The sequence below is a fragment of the Ovis aries genome, chromosome 23 (genome assembly GCF_016772045.2).
Source record: "Ovis aries strain OAR_USU_Benz2616 breed Rambouillet chromosome 23, ARS-UI_Ramb_v3.0, whole genome shotgun sequence".
NCBI classification, from domain to species: Eukaryota; Metazoa; Chordata; class Mammalia; order Artiodactyla; family Bovidae; genus Ovis; species Ovis aries.
This window is the reverse complement of record NC_056076.1, coordinates 58,482,416-58,499,791: the sequence shown is the minus strand read 5'-3', so window position 1 is coordinate 58,499,791 and position 17,376 is coordinate 58,482,416. Positions and strand designations below refer to the sequence as shown.

Here is a 17,376-nt window from a genome sequence, read left to right as displayed (position 1 = left end):
TTTGTTTTCCCCAGAAAAAGTAAGTGAAGAATTTTATTAAAAGAAAAATTTTTTATGATTAATTTTTATTGCAGTCCAATTGCTTTACAATGTTGTGTTAGCTTCTACTGCAAACAAAATGAATCAGCTACACACACACACGCATCCCCTCCCTCTTGGGTTTCTCTCCCATTAGGACACTACAGTAAAGCAGAACTGTCTTTCTAAAACCCAGATGTGACCACTGTACCGCGTTTGGACTACTACGCACTGTCCTCCCAGCCAGCCAGGCCCAGAGACGGCCTGCCGGGTTCCTGAAGCGCTGCAGACCCTCAAGCTCGGTTCAGCCCGATTATCGTGAGCGGCAGAGAGGCGGAACACACGCAAATCAGAGTCCACAAAAGAAAGCAGTCTTCACTGATGAATCATTTATTCGAACAAGACGTCTCCACACCGTTTCCTTTTATACAGAAAGTGGAACATTTCAAATATATTAACTTTTCTCTTCAACGAGATTTCTTTCAGTCTGGTCCCAGGAACTGCCTTTCACTTCAGGATTCGCGTTTCAGTAGCACATACGCACCCATCACAGCCAAAAGAGCATACTGTAAGGAAGCGCAGTGGAGAGTCGTGAGCGCAGGCCGCAGGTAAGCGCGGTCTACGAGCGTGCTCAGAACCAGGCTGGTCAGCGCTGGGCCAGGACAGAACCAAAGGCAGGCCTCCTCCCTGCGCTCTGTCTCCAAGCGAGCCACCAGCACAGGGAAGATGCAGACACATGGCAACGCAGACCCTAACACACCGACGGCCCAAGGACCACACGCCCAACAAGCACAGCCAACGCACTCCCATTCCTGCACAGGCTTCCCACTGTGTTTCAGGAGACTAAAAAGCAAATATGGATGCTATTCTTGTTGAAGTTGGGAAATAAGCATTACTAGGCTTATTGTACTACTTTTTTCCTATGTTTAAAGATGTGCATAATAAAAAGCAAAAAATATATAGGAGCCATTTTAGAAAACACTATATAAACATAAGAGATAGAAGTAGCCGCTTTCAATAATTTAAAATTTACAATTTAAATTATTAATTTGTAGTGAACAGCACATTCTCTGCAGAAGAATTAGCCAGCAAAACATTTCAAACAGACTGCATCTCTACAGTTGCGCATGTAAAAGCGCCAATATTAAAAAAAAGAAAAATACAGACGTACAAATAAATTCCTACCTTAAATTTTGGATAGTCGTTCATTATTATGGTGACCATGCCGACATACGGTAAAAACCTAAATTGGGACAAACAGCCAAAAATGTAAACAGTGTCTGTAATATGACAGTAATGCTTAAAGCCACTATGAATCAGCATTAGGGCAAAGCCTTCCTCAGGAACACCACTGACTGGGGCCATAACAGCAACATGCACCGCTGTCTCAAACGGCTTTATTAGTAAAAACCAGCAGAGCTAACAGCCAGGACAATTTTTTAAGAAGGCAAATCAGCAGAAGGAGATGCTATGTGTCTTCTCTTGCTGCATTCCACCGTAAGAGCATGAAAACAGGTGAGCCCCTTGTACAACAGAATCGGCGACTTTCACAAAGCGAGTTCTTAATTTTTCTTAGTAGAGAGGCGGGTAAACTCTGGGAGTTGGTGATGGACAGGGAGGCCTGTTGTGCTGCAGTCCATGGGGTCGCAAAGAGTGGGACACGACTGAGCGACTGAAGATTCAGACAACCTATATGTAAACTGCTGTGAGAGAGACCTTTGAAAGCACAAGAATAAGTGGTTTCTAACTGAAGGAATCCTCATCATTTTCATTGTGCGTGCTTATTTGCTCAGTCGTATCTGACTCTGCGACTCCATGGACGGTAGCCCGCCAGGTTCCTCTGCCCTCGAGGATTCTCCAGGCCAGAATACTGGAGTGGGTAGCCTTTCCCTTCTCCAGGGGATCTTCCCAACCCAGGGACTGGACCCAGATCTCCCGCACTGCAGGCAGTTTCTTTACCATCTGAGCCACCAGGGAAGCCCCATCACTTTCATTGCACAGACTTTTCAGATGCAACAAACAAGCTGGTTGGGCAGTGAATGCAAACATGGATTGCATAATTTATATCCAGACATGACTATGAGCCCAGAGATGATAAGCCAGCAGAAACCAGCCAATGAATGACATCGCTGACAAAATCCAGAAAAGGCAATGGCAGCCCACTCCAGTACTCTAGCCTGGAGAATCCCAGGGACGGGGGAACCTGGTGGGCTACCATCTACGGGGTCGCACAGAGTTGGACACGACTGAAGTGACTTACCAGCAGCCAACAAAATCAGTGTCAATACAGAATCAATTTGACCCAAGACTCCATCATGTTACTGGTGATAAACAAGGTAATACCTCCTTGGTACCCTCCAGTCTGCTTAATGCAACAGCTCCAACCTCTCACTTCTACAGTCTCTCACCAGAGTGTCTAAAAACACAGGGCTGGCCAGCTGCAGGCCCCCCTCACCTTCCTGCAGATGTTCAGGAGGAAACGCGATAGCATGAAAGTGATTAGAACGTGAGCAGAGGGGCAGAAGGGGCCGGAGGAGGCCTCCAACCGTGCGCTGATGAGTGAAGCTGTATCTTAGAAAATGGTCACCCATGTTCTCCAGCCTCACACAGCTGGCGGGGTTTCGATGAAAGGGGACATTTCTAACAAGGGTTAATCAGAAAAAGGGCCACAAAGAGAGGGGAAGAATCACCTTTTTGGGTATTTAATAAGAGGAGAGGCTCTGCTGTGTCAATCAGAAGCAGAACTCTTGGCTGGAACAATGATGCAAAGATGGGTATGAAAAAAAAATATGATCACAGAACTTTTCTTAGTAAAAGATCAGGGGAACAATCTAAATATCCATCAAAAGAGGACTAGTGAGATAAGTTACAATTCTCAGAAGAACAGCATGCAGCTGTTTAAAAGGATAGAGGTATAGATTTGGCACAGAAAATTATTTCCAACTTCCTGCTGGGTGAAAAAGATAAAACTCCTTTATGTAAAATTATATACTACGTATGCACACAAACATCTATATAGGCACAAGGAATATCTAGAACATTCACCACAGTGTTCCACAGTAGTTATTTCCGAAAGGATTACTTCTAATTATTTAAAATTTATAAATAACTAATCTCCAGGTGAGGATTTATTTCCAAAATAGAATTGAGTCCATGGTATAGACAGAATACTGGCATTCAGCTTTAGACTTCAGGCCCTCGGGCAGCTCTGAGCCCCGTCCACGCCTCACAAGATGAAGCAGAGCTGCTTACAGCTCTCCTGACATAGCGTCTCTGGAACGGACCCGCCATTAACCTCTACACTGGAGTTCTTTGTTTCTAAACATGTTTCTGGTTTCTGCATATTCTATGGAACTTAAAAGAAAAGTTAATCCTCACTCACCCTCGGGCTCGCCCTACCACGTCCTTCTTTTCGAGCCAGTTCTGGCCTTCTTTGTACAAGCCTCTATCATCAACTTCATTATTATCTCCTTTAGTCAGAAATTTTATGTCTCCATTGTCTCTGGAAAGCAAAACAAGGTCCTGTCAAAGATTATTTTCAGTGCAGCATCAGGAGAACAATGTCAGTCTGGCCTACCCTTTACAGGCAAGGGTGGGCATGGAGAAAAGCAGTCAAACAGGACTTGGTCTTTTTCGCCTTGAGATGCCTGCTGGCAGACAACCATTCAACTCAAGCACAGATCTAGTGACAATTTTGTAGACTTAAATTCAAAAACACTGAAGCTCCCCTGTTGACCAAGACACATGGCTCAGCACAGGGTGCCAGGAAGGCCACGATTCGCTCCAGAGTCTATTTCCATCCACTCTTTGTCCTCACGGACCAACAGGTTAACATGGATTATATTCCTCTTGACTCTAGATGTGAACTGAGTACTAGATTAACCTGATCTGAACATAAGGTAATTCAAACACAAGTGTTCTCTTAGCTCTTCTCAAACTTTCTTTTCCTTACCAAACGTGGGATGTGCCAAGTGGCATACAATCCAGTTTGCAAACAAACAGGAATTATGAACGGCATAAAACTGCTGTGTTAGAGACAGGTGGGAATTGTTTTAAACATTGTCAACTGGGGCCAGTTGACACCCAGCCCTGACACTAGAAGCACAATATTACAGCCTCATAGAACTACTAAGAGGATCTATTTTTCAATAAGACAAATGACAAAATGTGTTAAATAATTTGATAAAATACTAAAAGCCTACAAAGATTTGAAACCATGCCAAATGGAGCTAGCCGATTTGCAGCCATGGTTATACAAGAAATTAAGAGGGAAAAAATCTGGGCTGTTGCTCACAATTCATGTAACTTACAGAAAAATGTCATTACTTCTCAGTTTTGAGCAACTTCTCATCTTTGGATATTGTTTTAAAATCACGTGTGAGTTCTGACACAATCATGACAGAGCATATCTCTCCATCTGTAAGTTATCAAGCACTACGAACAAGGTAATGCTAGTTGTAGTCCCAGTGTATTAACACAAACTGAAACAGGGTCATGCTAACGTTTAGAGTCAAATGAAGTGGATGTTTTAAGTATCAAACATCTTTGGGGAAAATCTGGAAATACTGAATGGAATGAGAATCTCTTATCAGAAACAGACTCACACATTCACACAAACAGTAACAAAGCAATGCTCCATTATTTAAAATATACTAATACACACACCTAGTTTTAATTCTACAATGCATGCAAGTAAAAGGCTGCACTAAGATGCATAAAGGTAAATGAATAACCAAATAAGTAAAATGTAACATTTCACTAATCACTTGACTGTACTCTCTCAGGGAAACAATATATTTGAGCTGGAAACAATTGCTTCTGGTCTCCAAGAAGTATCCTATTAAGTCATCACTGACGTTTAAGGGAAAAGCAAAGCTGTTTGCGGGGGAGGGGTGGAATTAATGCAGGATATGCAGCAATCAAATCATGGGACAGGCTGGGGAAAGGAATTTTTATTCATCCAAGGCTAATATTACTGCTAAGAATGCCAGTTGGTCCACAGTGACAAAGAGAAACAGGTAGCTTTCTGCATTTCAGGAGATAATTCTCTCACCAAAATGATCCTCAGTTACCATGAGATTTGATTTTCTTTTGAGGCTCCTTCAAATAACTAATAGTACACAAGAATACATTCCACCTTACCTTGTACAGCGAGTCTGTCAAGTGCTTTAGTAAACATCAGTTTATTTCCTCCTCACACTCGCCCTGGGGGTCACTGTGGGTAAAGTACTGACATTCACATCTCACGGCCTGAGTTAAGCCACAGGTCCAAAGTCACCCCAATCACTAAATGGCAAAACTAGGAATGTAACCCAGTGTTTTTGCTACTTTGCAATCAACCATTAAGCTGTCCACAGACTTGTCTACAGAATAAAATCAAAGAGAAGTAAAGGCTCTTTACTTTTCGTGAACTTTGATTACTCTGTGAACTATCGGTATGTCTCGTCCTTCGACTTTGAAAACAACTATTTCTCCAGCTCTGATGGGGTCTTCCCGGAAATTCGTTAGGAACAGAAGGTCACCCCTGTGAAAGGCTGGCTCCATACTGCCGCTGGAAAGAAACACAAAGTCACGTCAGAAGTGTCCTGGGCTCACCAGGCAAACGTTTCAAATCACAAAGGATATTAACAAACATACTACTTGGAATGTCAACTTTTCCCAACCGTCAAGCAGATCTATGAGCAATAAAACAAGCTCCAGAGATTTCCATCTGACTGCTCAAGATGACAGCGGTGAGAAAGGGAGCGATTTCTTCTTGGATTTGAGCATGAAAAGGGCACTAGTGGCCCCTTGATGATTTTTTTTTAATATGTTTATTTAATTGGAGGCTAATTACTTTACAATATGTATTGGTTTTGCCATACATCAACATGAATCCGCCACGGGTGTACACATGTCCCCATCCTGAACCCCCCTCCCACCTCCCTCCCCGTACCATCCCTCTGGGTCATCCCAGTGCACCAGCCCCGAGCATCCTGTATCCTGCATCGAACCTGGACTGGCAATTCGTTTCACATATGATATACATGTTTCAATGCCATTCTCCCAAATCATCCCACCCTCTCCTTCTCCCTCTGAGTCCAAAAGACTGTTCTATACATCCGTGTCTCTTTTGCTGTCTTGCATACAGGGTTATCGTTACCATCTTTCTAAATTCCATATATATGCATTAGTATACTGTATTGGTGTTTTTCTTTCTGCTTACTTCACTCTGTATAATAGGCTCCAATTTCATCCACCTCATTAGAACTGATTCAAATGTATCCTTTTTAATGGCTGAGTAATACTCCATTGTGTATATGTACCACAGCTTTCTTATCCATTCGTCTGCTGATGGACATCTAGGTTGCTTCCATGTCCTGGCTATTATAAACAGTGCTGCGATAAACATTGGGGTACATGCGTCTCTTTCAATTCTGGTTTCCTCGGTGTGTATGCCCAGTAGTGGGATTGCTGGGTCATAAGGCAGTTCTATTTCCAGTTTTTTAAGGAATCCCCAAAAGAACTAAGAATAAGCGGAACCCCTTGAAGTAAAAATCCATTTTTAGCCTTATAAGGGTTTTACATTTATCAATACAAATACTATTTTTCACTCAGAACTAGAGACTCTGAAAGCGGGCTAATACTCTAGGGTCATGCTTGCATTCTGCCGTGTGCATGTAATTCACTGGAAGCTGAAATCATCGAAACAGAATTCATTTTACCTGTGCTTCTGCTCTGTTTCAATGCATGAGAAAATAAATAAGACCTAAATACGGGGGTCTGACAACCAACGATGAGTTAGTTTGTCGAGGGCAGGAAGGGGGAGAAAGAACCAGTCTAATGAAGAGATGGGGAGCTTTACAGGAAGACGTGGGTTCACAACAGGAGCCATTCCAGATGCTGGTCCTCCCGTCCCACCAGGGCTGCTGACCTTCCACTTGTCAGCACCCAAGGAAGGTGGCCAGGGGGCAGGTAGCCGAGCCTGGCCTGCAGCTACTGAGAGATTTATGTTATTGCCTTGCCATGAGGCCTGTGGGATCTTAGTTCCCTGATCAGGGACTGAACCTGCACCCTTGGCAATGAAAGCTTGAAGTCCTAACCACTGAACTGCCAGGAGGCTTATTTTGCCAAGAGGTTTAAGTGAAACCATTGCCACTAAGTCTGGTAATAGATTCAGCAATCAAAAAAAGAAAATGTGAATTAAAAAGGTACAAACAGCTAGAAATAGAAATGACTAAGAGGAAAAGAAAGAGAAGATATCTAAATAAAAACAAATTTTTTCTTCCCCCAACGGAGACCACTGGATGGACATGAGTTTGAGCAAGCTCCGGGGGTTGGTGCTGGGGAGGCCTGGCGTGCTGCAGTCCATGGGGTCGCAGAGAGTCAGACACGACTGAGCGACTGAACTGATGGCCTGACAACATAGAAAGTTATTTGTCCCCCCAACACAGAAATTCATCTTGTCATCTTCTGAAAATACAACATAATTGCTTCAGGGTTTCATTTTCTTTTAAGGAATGACAGTTAAAATGCTCAGGATAATTTCTTAACCTACTGCTTCATCTTTACTCCAACAAAGTTCCTGTAGACACGCAGTGGGAAGAGAACCATCTCAGTCTGTGATAACAATGACCTCCTTGTTTTGTTTGTTTAAAATACAACTCCCTGAACAAGTCTTAGAGGTAGGAAGTGTGCACTGCAGTTTGGCATAGAGTCATTATCGTGCCCCATTAGGTCAGCAGTTCTTTGAAATGTTTAAATTACATTTAAACAACTAATAACTACTTACACTTGCTTTCTTTAAGGGGCCAGGGAGTTCCCCAAGGTCACACATCCCTTGTGATGTCAACAGCTTATGCTGACCAACCAAACTGCTTTAGAATTATAAAGGATGCTTTAAAAGAAGAAAAAGTCCCCACACGCTGCAATTTTACAATAATCTCTGCGTGCAAGTGTGTCTGTGGATTGAAGAAGAGCCAGACCACCTCAGATAGAGTTCTGGCTCTGCAGAAACAACTGTGAGATGGAAGCAGCGTGGCCTCACTAGACCTCAGCTGCCTTACTTGTTGAATGACAGAGCCCATCTGAATTTGAGGGGTTTAATGTCTTCTTTTTTTTCCCAAAAGCCTTAAAATCCTTCTTTCAAATGAAATCTTACCAGGTAAAGTATAATCACATAAAATGTGTATAAGTGGAGCTGTCACAACTGAAGCAAGGCTAAGGGGGCCCATGAGCTTAGTCCGCTTCTCTCTCCTAACTCATCTACCTGGCCCTTCGGGCACTCCTGGAGCACAGTGTGAACACCAGTGAGTCAGAGCCCCTCCTCAGCTCTGTGTGTGAGTTATGCCATCCTCAGGCTCCTAAGTTTATGAAATGCTGTATCTCTAGAAGTGGGTCCCCTGCCCAGTCACAGAGGGCGGCCCGGTGAAGCCAGGGCTGGGGCTGTCCCCCATCACGTGGCTGCAGGGCCCAGAGGAGGGACAGGGAGCCAGGGGCCTGCTGCTTCTCCTGTCCCGGTCGACTCTGACCTTACCCACAGCACTGCCACAGCCTGCCTCTCCCCCTAGAGAGCAAAGGGGCTCCATGCCCACCTCAGGGAGACTCAACTATCTAAGGCATATTAGCATCTTCAAGCACTTGAAAGTGAAGCTGATAGTCACTCAGTCACGTTTGACTCTTCGAAAGTCCATAGGCTGTAGTCCGCCAGGCTCCTCTGTCCATGGAATTCTCCAGGCAAGAATACTGGAGTGGGTTTGCCATTCCCCTCTTCTAGGGGTCTTCCCGACCCAGAGATTGAATTTGGGTCTCCTGAATTGCAGGCAGATTCTTTACCCTCTGAGCCACCAGGGAAGCACAAAACATTCAAAGATGGAAGTAAATCATATTACCCTAGAGCATGAGATCAACATGATGAAATGCCTATTGATAAAGAAGAGTTTTCAACCAAAGCCAGAAAAAAATGAAACCTTTTCAAAATAAGTACCAATAAAGAACACTCTAAAGCTTATCCAACTAAGACACTGAGTTTGGGTTGTCCACGCTGCTCCTGGGTCACCAACAGCAGCTGGATGGCCGGCGGGACCCACCTCAGCACCACCACGATGGGGCTCTCGCTGCCAGTGAGGACAATCAGGCCTTTCCAGATCATGAGCGCAGAGGACACGATCATGGCGAAGTTTAAGACCTGGTAGTAGAGCTGAAGAAAACAGGGCAAACCAGAAGTGAGGACCACAGCGGAACATCCCCTCGCCCAAAGTCGGAGAGGTGCTGGTTTGGAAAAAAAAAAAAAGCTTTAGGACTTTTTTTTTTTTTGCCTAAAGTGACTTTAGGAATTAAAACGAATTCACACAAACTACAAGATTAGGTAGAATTTCAATTTTTGACCGTGGAAAGTGAAAGTGTATACTTTGAGGTGACTGTCAAGGTTACAAAAGTGGGGACAAAAGGTGAATTAAAATAACTAAGATATTTTGATGTAGTTAGTGAAAACAGGAAAACAAAATTACACACCATTTTTTAAAACTCTTTGGCAAAAGTGTCAATAGCAAATCATGAAACTAAATTCCCAAGTGAACAAAAAAGAAAACTGGAGTGCTGAATGGATATTGAGTGTCGGGCTATAAGATAGTAAACAGTTGCTTCTAAAGGAAAATCAACTTTTTGAGTCACATCAGTCTAAAGCAGAAGTTATTCACTAGAGTTCACAGTCAAAAACTTGACCACCTGCTCCGCTTGACTTACCAGATTTAATAAACATCTGTTGTTTTATTATGAATTGCCACTCTGATTAGGAAAGGCCCAAGTCATGGTTTTCTACAGAGATGTCCAATTTTATACAGGTTTTCAAACCACTGGGCTCCACTCTAATAAAACAAATTATACAGTCTTGCCACTTACCTAATAAAGACTAGGTACTAAGAATGCATTTTCCACTATGACTGTCTATGCTTGAAAAATTCATTGAGGGGAAGTAAAACCAATTCCTCAAAAAAAAAAAAAATTCCTTTGAGCAGCAAGACATCTATTTGCTAAAGAGTCAATTATATAGAAGTCTAACAAACTAATTAATCTAATCAAGTTAGCTTCAAAACCACAGATCACCCTTCTAACAACCTACCTTTAAATGATCTACTATCTAAGCCTAGAATTGAAATCCTGGCGTCTAGAAACAGTCATTTCGATGGAACTACTGACAAGCTGATTGGAAATACACACAGCACATTACACTGGCGCCTTTCCTTGCTCATCTTTGCCCACCGACTCTGTGTGCTCGGCACTTAATCCCCCCACAGAGTTTCGAAGCAAGCCCACACTCAGTCTTTGGCAAGCAAAGATGAAATAACCAACGATTCAGCATTTTAAACAAACATTTCAGACCAGATATTATGACTGGCAGGGCAGCAGAAATGCCAATGGCTGTTTTTCTTCCTCTTTTCCTCACTGCAGAAACAAAGAGTCCTTGTTTTTGCAAGTGGCTCTTTCCTTAATTAACAGTAAGCAAGGGCAGCAGAAAAAGGAGGTCTCGCTTCCAAAACTGGTGGAGCGAGCATGCCTGAGAAGATGTCATAGGATGCTATTTTGGAGGGAAAAAGAAAAAAGACAAAACTTAAAAAAAAAAAAGTACCAGGAGGCATCAGATTTGAGCTTTTGAATTTTAATTAGAACACTAGTAAAATGTGGGCAATTGCAAACTAATGGGGCTTATCACTCAGAGTGGGAACACACAGAACTTTTCAAAGGCAAACCGACTTAGGGTTTGACACACTCCTCAGAAGACCACTGACAGTGTGCAGTTGACAATTGGTACCAGTTTTAGAGACATTTAAAGTGAAAGTGAAGTCACTCAGTCGTGTCCCACTCTTTGCAACCGTGGACTGTAGCCCACCAAGCCTCTCTGTCCATGGGATTCTCTAGGAAAGATTACTGGAGTGGGTTGCCATTTCCTTCTCCAGGACATTTAAAAGACCTACCCAATTAAATCTAGATTTTTAATTAAGTCTCTGCTTGGGGTTGGGGGTTGGGGGGAGGGGGAGAGGTGACCTGGCTTCCCTGGTGGCTCAGGGGTAAAGAATCCACCTGCCAGTGCAGGAGATGCAGGTTCGATCCCTGGGTCGGGAAGATTCCCTGGCGAAGAAATTGGCAACCCACTTCAGTATTCTTGCTGGGGCAGTTCCATGGAGCCTGGCGGTGGCAGCCCATGGGGTACCAAAGAGTCGGCCATGACCGAGCGACTCAACAACAACTGCTTCCTGGAGGATTTTCTTGTAACAGCATCAACGCTCAGGGCATTAGCTGTTGGCTTTTCAAGCTAGTGATAATCTCTTGCCGCAACCCATCTTCATCACACAAGCTCCCAGGAACTCATCTGACACGCACCCCTAGAGACAACCACGTTTCTCAACCCCGTTCACAGGATGCAAGTCCCCGAACCCCGCAACACTACTGCGCTCGTCTGAAATTCTACTTGGAAGAGAGAGAGAGAGAGGGAGGCGGAGGCTGGCTAAGAGGAGGGCAAGCACGAAGTCTTCCTCGGAGGTTCTCTCAGGAGGGGTGAGATATGAAGCCCAGGTGCCCGAAGACCCCTCAGCGAGCCGTCTCCGAGATTCAAGGCGCTGCCGGAGCAGGGAGTCTGAGGAGGCGGCTAGGGAGGACCCCTGGAAGCCCTTCCGGAACACGGGTTCGGTCCACAGTGACGGAGAAGGACCCGCGCGCTCTCCTGCACGAGGCGCCCCATTTGGTCCTGAGTCCCCGGGAAGGGAAGACGCTGCGCTGGGGGTGGGAAGGAATCAGGGGACAGCTCCCCTCTCTCGGAAGCTCTCCCCCCGAGCCTGCCGCTCCCACCCGCGGGCAGCCTACCTCACGCCCGGCCCCGGGCCCACCGGGCGGCCCCTCGGGGTCCCTCGGGGGGGAGCCCGCTCCCCTCGCCCCGCTTGCTCAACCACACCTGACGCCCACAGGTCAGGGCTCCCCCTCCCTCCCCTCCCGGCCCCCCGCTCCGCTAACCGCGCCACCGTCAGGGCGAGAGCCCGCACTCGGGGTCCCCTTCGCTCCCCTCCCGGCCACCCCCCGCTCCGGTAACCGCGCCCTCCTCAGGGCGAGAGCACGCCCGCCCGCGGCTCTGTGAGGATTCGAACCCCGGGCCTCCGGGACCCCGGCTCCGCGGCGCGGCCCCGACGCGGGCTATCCTCACCTGGCGCTTGTTCATCTTCCTCAGGTCCCCGAAGATGTCCAAGCCGGACGCGGGGAGATGCGCCCCCACGGTGCTGGCGCGCACCATGCTGGGGTCTCCGGTGGGGTCGAGGGAGGCACACCGAGGCAGCCGGCGGGCTCCGGGAGTCGCTGACAGCTGCGGAGCGCCGGCCCGGCCCCGCCCACCGGCCTCGCCGGCCGGCCGAGCGAATGCGCCCTCGGGCGTCTGGGAGCTGTAGTCCGGTGAGTCTCGGCCGCCGATACAACCAGAGGGAGCCAGCAGGACGAGAACTACCACTCCCAGAGTTCCGCGCGGCGGGCGCCGCGTCCGGGGTCGACCCGGGGCTCCGCGGGCGGGGGGCGAGCGGGCTCAGAGGCCTCGTCCGCCTCTTGCGAGGGAACTGTGAGGGGAGCTTGCGTATCGCTCGGGCAGCTCGGGGACGGGACTGCTTAAGAGCAACCGAGTTCCCCAGGACTCTGGTCAGGCGCCAGGCGGACACCTAAAGCCTGGGCATTCACCGAGCCGTGTATCTAGGCCATTGGATGATTGCGACCACGGAAGGCGGGGCTTTCACCCCGCGGCGGGCAGGGAAGGGGCGGGGCCTGGTCGTGGGCGGGGCCCGGGAGAGGCGGGCCTTTTGAAGCTCCCAGTCTCGCGCTCTGCATGACTTATTCAGCTGAGTTCAGTTGCTCAGTTGTGTCTTTGCGACCCTATGGACTGCAGCACTCCAGGCCTCCCTGTCCATCACCAACTCCCGGAGTTCACCCAAACTCATGTCCATCAAGTCGATGATGCCATCCAACCATTTCATCCTTTGTCATCCCTTTCTCCCACCTTCAATCTTTCCCAGCATCATGGTCTTTTCAAATGAGTCAGTTCTTTGCATCAGGTGGCCAAAGCATTGGAGCTTTAGCATCTGTCCTTGCAATGAATATTCAGGACTAATTTCCTTTCGGTTGGACTGGTTGGATCTCCTTGCAGTCCAGGAGACTCTCAAGAGTCTTCTCCAACACCACAGTTCAAAAGCAGCAATTCTTTGGCGCTCAGCTTTCTTTGTAGTCCAACTCTCACAGACTAATGTAAACGTAATCATGTGGTAACTCCAATTGTAGCTGCTATTCCAGATCTTTACCTGAGCAAATCAACAGAGCCCCTGGCACTTGGCACATAGCTATTGACCAAAATAAGTCTTTTTTCTGTACCAATTTGTAAGGACCACCAGAAGCAATTTGCTTTTACCTGGAAAAGCCATCAGTATACCCTCACAGTCTTGCCTTGGAATTATGTCAGTTTGGGGGCATCCCTGGTGGCTCACATGGTAGAGAATCTGCCTGCAATGCAGGAGACCTGGATTCAGTCCCTGGGTTGGGAAGATTCCCTGGAGAAGGGCATTTCAACCCACTCCAGTATTCTTGCCTGGAGAATCCCATGGGCAGAGGAGTCCATGGGGTCAAGAAGAGTCAGACAGATTGAGTGACTCACTCGTACACACATCCTACAGTCTGCCATAATGTTGTTTCCAGAGATCTTGATCGTTAGGACACTCTGAAAAAATATCACATTGTTAAAATTATACTGGCTGGAGCTGATAAATATGGAGTAGTAAATACTTTTCTTTTTGGCTGCACCACACAGCCTATGAGAACATAGTTCCCCGACCAGGGATTGAACCTGGGCCCCAGGTCACTGCAGTGAAAGCCCAGAATCCTAACCCCTAGGCCACCAGGGAACTCCCAGGAAGTAGTAAGTAGTTTTGATGCTTCAGTCAGAAATGTACAAACTAGAGGGAATGAGAAAAAAGCAAAAATTTCATTTTGGTCGTCTTAGTTGTGTTTCTGAAAGTTCAGTAGTCTGGATCGTGTGGAGTGGTCCCTTTCCAGGTGAAAGACAAGTTGTGGCACCTCTAAACAACCACCTTGAATAAAGAGAACAACACTGGGGACAAAGAGAACAGGAATAAAGAATAAACAGAACAAGAATGTCTCTTGAATAAAGAGAACAACACTGAAGCACTTTCAGAATTTGGAGGCCACTTTGAGCATGTTACCCCAACCCACCTACAAAGTGACCGCAAGCCTGCCAGTTTTAAAGGGAACCATAACGAGAGAAGATTCCGCAGCCAATCCAGATACAGTGTAAGCTGCTCTACCACTTAGATTGTGTGAGCCAACAGATACAAGAATAACGTGGAATAACACAGCATCAGAGTGTTGACGGCAAATAAGAGTGTTTTTGCAAACTCTAGCAAGCACCAAAAGAGCATCACCGAGCAGGCCTTTAGGATTTCGGAGTTAACGTGTACCCTCCTCAGCAGACACCTACTCTCCTCTTTTTTTTTTTTTTTTTTTTGCCGTGCCATGTGGCTTGCATGTTCTCCAACCAGGGCTTGAAGCCATGACTCCACGGTAAAAGTGCCAAGCCCTAACTGCTGGACTGCCAGGGATCTCCTATAGATACCTAAGAGAAACAACTTCTGTATTGGTCCTCAGAAAATCCTTAAAGCCCAACTGTGGTACATTAGTCAACCATGCAGCCCAAATTTTCCATCAGGTACCAGGCATTTTTAGGACCCACCTGGCTACAAGGACAGGTACGTGCAGGCACACAGATCCTCGGGTGGAATGGAAACGAACAAGACCAGAGAACTTTTCCCGCCCGGAGCTAGGTAGGCAGTCTTCCCCCAGTCTCTTCTTTCTTGCTAATTTGTTTCCAGCGTATGCTGCAATGAGTGTGTGTGTGTGTCTTGGTAGTTCTATAAGACAACATGCCAAGCAATTGAATTATTGAGCCAAAAAAGTATGAACCCTTAAACTTTTAAATTCACAGACACTGTTGCCACAGATCTGCCTTTCAAACACAATACTCTGTGTGCTTCCCATCTGGATGATTTCAGAGCCTGAATCACCCGCTCTTGACCAGTTGCTCTGTTTAGAATCACAACCTCTAATACTTGAGAGGGACTGAGAATCCATCGGGGTCAGCTTTCAACCCCCAGCAGGCAGCCCCTCTGAAACGCCGGACAACCATCAGGCCTCTAGTGAAGCACTGTGCTCAGTCCCTCAGTCGTGTCCGGCTCTCTGCGACCCCATAGACTGTAGCCCACCAGGCTCCTTTGTCCGCGGAATTCTCCAGGCAAGGATCCTGGCAAGCGGGTTGCCATTTCCACCTCTAGTGGATCTTCCCGACCCAGCGACTGAACGCTTGTCTCCTGCCTCTCCTACACTGCAGGTGGACTCTCTACCGCTGAGCCACCTGGGAAGCCCCCTAAATTCTCTTAAGTTTGCCAAATCCAAGCACATGTCCTGGGTGGCGCAGCCTCTCCTCTGCTCTTGTCTGCCCTCTGAATCCCCTCGCCCCCCAACCCGGGACTGCAGGAGCAGACACGGTTCCAGGTGGGAGTTTCAACTCTCAGTTTCTAAGTTCAAGTTGCCTCCTACAGACTGATGGCGTTGCAAACCAACATCATCCCTGCTTCACCTGGGCTTCGTGGAGAGAGATAGGACTGATGCTTAAATGAGCACAAACAGGAAGCCTTGGAATCTGCTCAGCCCTGGCAGGAAAGCTGGAGGCTGGCGGGGTAGGAATGAGTCCCGCCATCTCGGACCTGAGTCAGCCGCACGGAGCGCGTGTACCAGACATCAGCTTTCTGAGCCACTCCCTGCCTTCGCCGGCTTCTTCATCTGTGGAAGGATGCGTCTCAGAAGGACTGCACTGTGATCCAAGGGTGTCACCATCAGAAGGTAGAAGTTTGGGCTGCCTCTCTGTCCCCCTCAATCTCTCTCCCACTCTGATGCCTAAGCCGCTTCTCAAACCGCCACTCTCTTCTCTCTGAGCTCACTCTGCTGAGTGCCTCCCTGTGCCTTCCAGTTGTTACAACCAGCCGTGAGGAATGTGTGCTAAGAAATGTGTCAGGAATAGTAAGAGGAGAGGGGGTGGAGGAGGAGAGAGAGAAAGAGGGGAACGAGAAAGGAAGGAGGCAGGCGGGGGGGGGGGAATGACATTCATTAACCAAAGGTGCTGTTTCAGTCTGTGTCCCCGTCATTTGACTGTTGTGAGAAAGTGCAGTTTGGCTTCTAAGTTTAAGCGCGTGTGTATGCGTGCTCAGTTGCTTCAGTCGTGTCCGACTCTTTGCAACTGTGTGGACTGTAGCCCGCAGGCTCCTCTGTCCATGGGACTCTCCAGGCAGGAATACTGGAGTGGGTTGCCATGCCCTCTTTCAGGGGATCTTCCTGACTCAGGGATCAAACCTGTGCCTTCTGCTTCTCCTGCATTGCAGGCAGATTCTTTATCCACTGACCCACTGGGGAAGCCCAAGTTTACCTATATACTCTACTTTTAAAAAAAAAAGCTGTGGAGCTCAATACGTTCTGCAAGAGTTCGACAGACATGGGAAGCAAGCCTCTGTGATGCTGGGGACCCTGGAATAGGACTCGGGACTTCTGGGCTGCCCTCCCGGCTGTGCCCACACTTAGCAGCATCACCAGGAACCACCCATCTTTCTCCTTGGGACGCAGTATCCTCATCTATACAAACATCGTTGTGACCTCTGAGGTCCTGTGGCAAGTATAACCCTCAGAATCATGGCCACCAGGGATCAAAAGGAAAAATCTACTTTCCCATCACTTAGAAAAGTTGTATTAAAGCCCCTTCCTGCTTGGTTTGCAGAAACTGAATGTAGTGACTTTCGGTTTTAAAACTGGGTCAACTTTTGAGATTTTTGAGAAACTCTCTCGCGCCCCTCCCTTTCCTCTCCAGATGGCAGCTGAGGTTCGGGCGGTGCACCCTGAGTTTCAGGGGCTGCTGCCTGCCTCTGCCTCTCTCTCCTGATCTGTCTCACGCCTGTTCTAGCATCTTCAGGAACGCCATCTGTCTCATCGCGTCCTTAGTCGCGCGGCCTCTTCCACTGCTGAGTCGTCGGTTTCTGTCCTCCCCGCCCCCACTGAAGCGCCCAAGGTCCCAACATGGCCTCTGGCCTTCAGATGCAGCGTGGATCACCTCAGGCCCCAGACGTTGGGGTTTTGGGTCCACTAGCTCTCTGTCTTTTGGTCTTTCTTGACCAACTTCCCGCGTGCTTCTGACTCCCACGTGGGGTTTGGTGGTGGTGTTACTCAGTGTCATCTGGCCCTAAAGCCCTCCTGTCTCTGTGCCATTATCCCCACACTATGGTGGCTCAGGGACACCGGTAC

At 47.4% G+C, this 17,376-nt stretch overlaps 1 protein-coding gene across 2 annotated transcripts; it reads right to left on the bottom strand.

Annotated features, from left to right (window-relative positions):
- Positions 1-392: 392 nt before the first annotated feature.
- On the bottom strand, positions 393-12,348 carry SEC11C (SEC11 homolog C, signal peptidase complex subunit). Of its 2 annotated transcripts, XM_015103798.3 has the most exons (6): positions 12,191-12,348; positions 9,087-9,196; positions 5,420-5,569; positions 3,401-3,520; positions 1,204-1,261; positions 393-584 (listed from the first exon to the last, which is right to left on the bottom strand). In XM_015103798.3, the coding sequence occupies exons 1-6, from the start codon at positions 12,275-12,277 to the stop codon at positions 531-533; spliced, it is 579 nt and encodes a 192-aa protein (XP_014959284.2). In that variant the 5' UTR covers positions 12,278-12,348; the 3' UTR covers positions 393-530. The 2 variants fall into 2 exon arrangements, with proteins under 2 accessions (XP_014959284.2, XP_060261561.1); XM_060405578.1 differs by having other exon boundaries at positions 393-1,261.
- Between the last annotated feature and the right edge of the window lie 5,028 nt (positions 12,349-17,376).

Bases quoted from the DNA above. Each gene is read 5' to 3' on its own strand.
- SEC11C (XM_060405578.1), bottom strand. From the start codon at position 12,277: ATGGTGCGCGCCAGCACCGTGGGGGCGCATCTCCCCGCGTCCGGCTTG. The intron at 9,197-12,190 runs GTGAGGATAGCC...TGTTTTCTTCAG, and splicing joins GGAAGATGAACAAGCGCCAG to CTCTACTACCAGGTCTTAAA. The intron at 1,262-3,400 runs GTGAGTGAGGAT...GTCCCAATTTAG, and splicing joins GTGGTAGGGCGAGCCCGAGG to GTTTTTACCGTATGTCGGCA.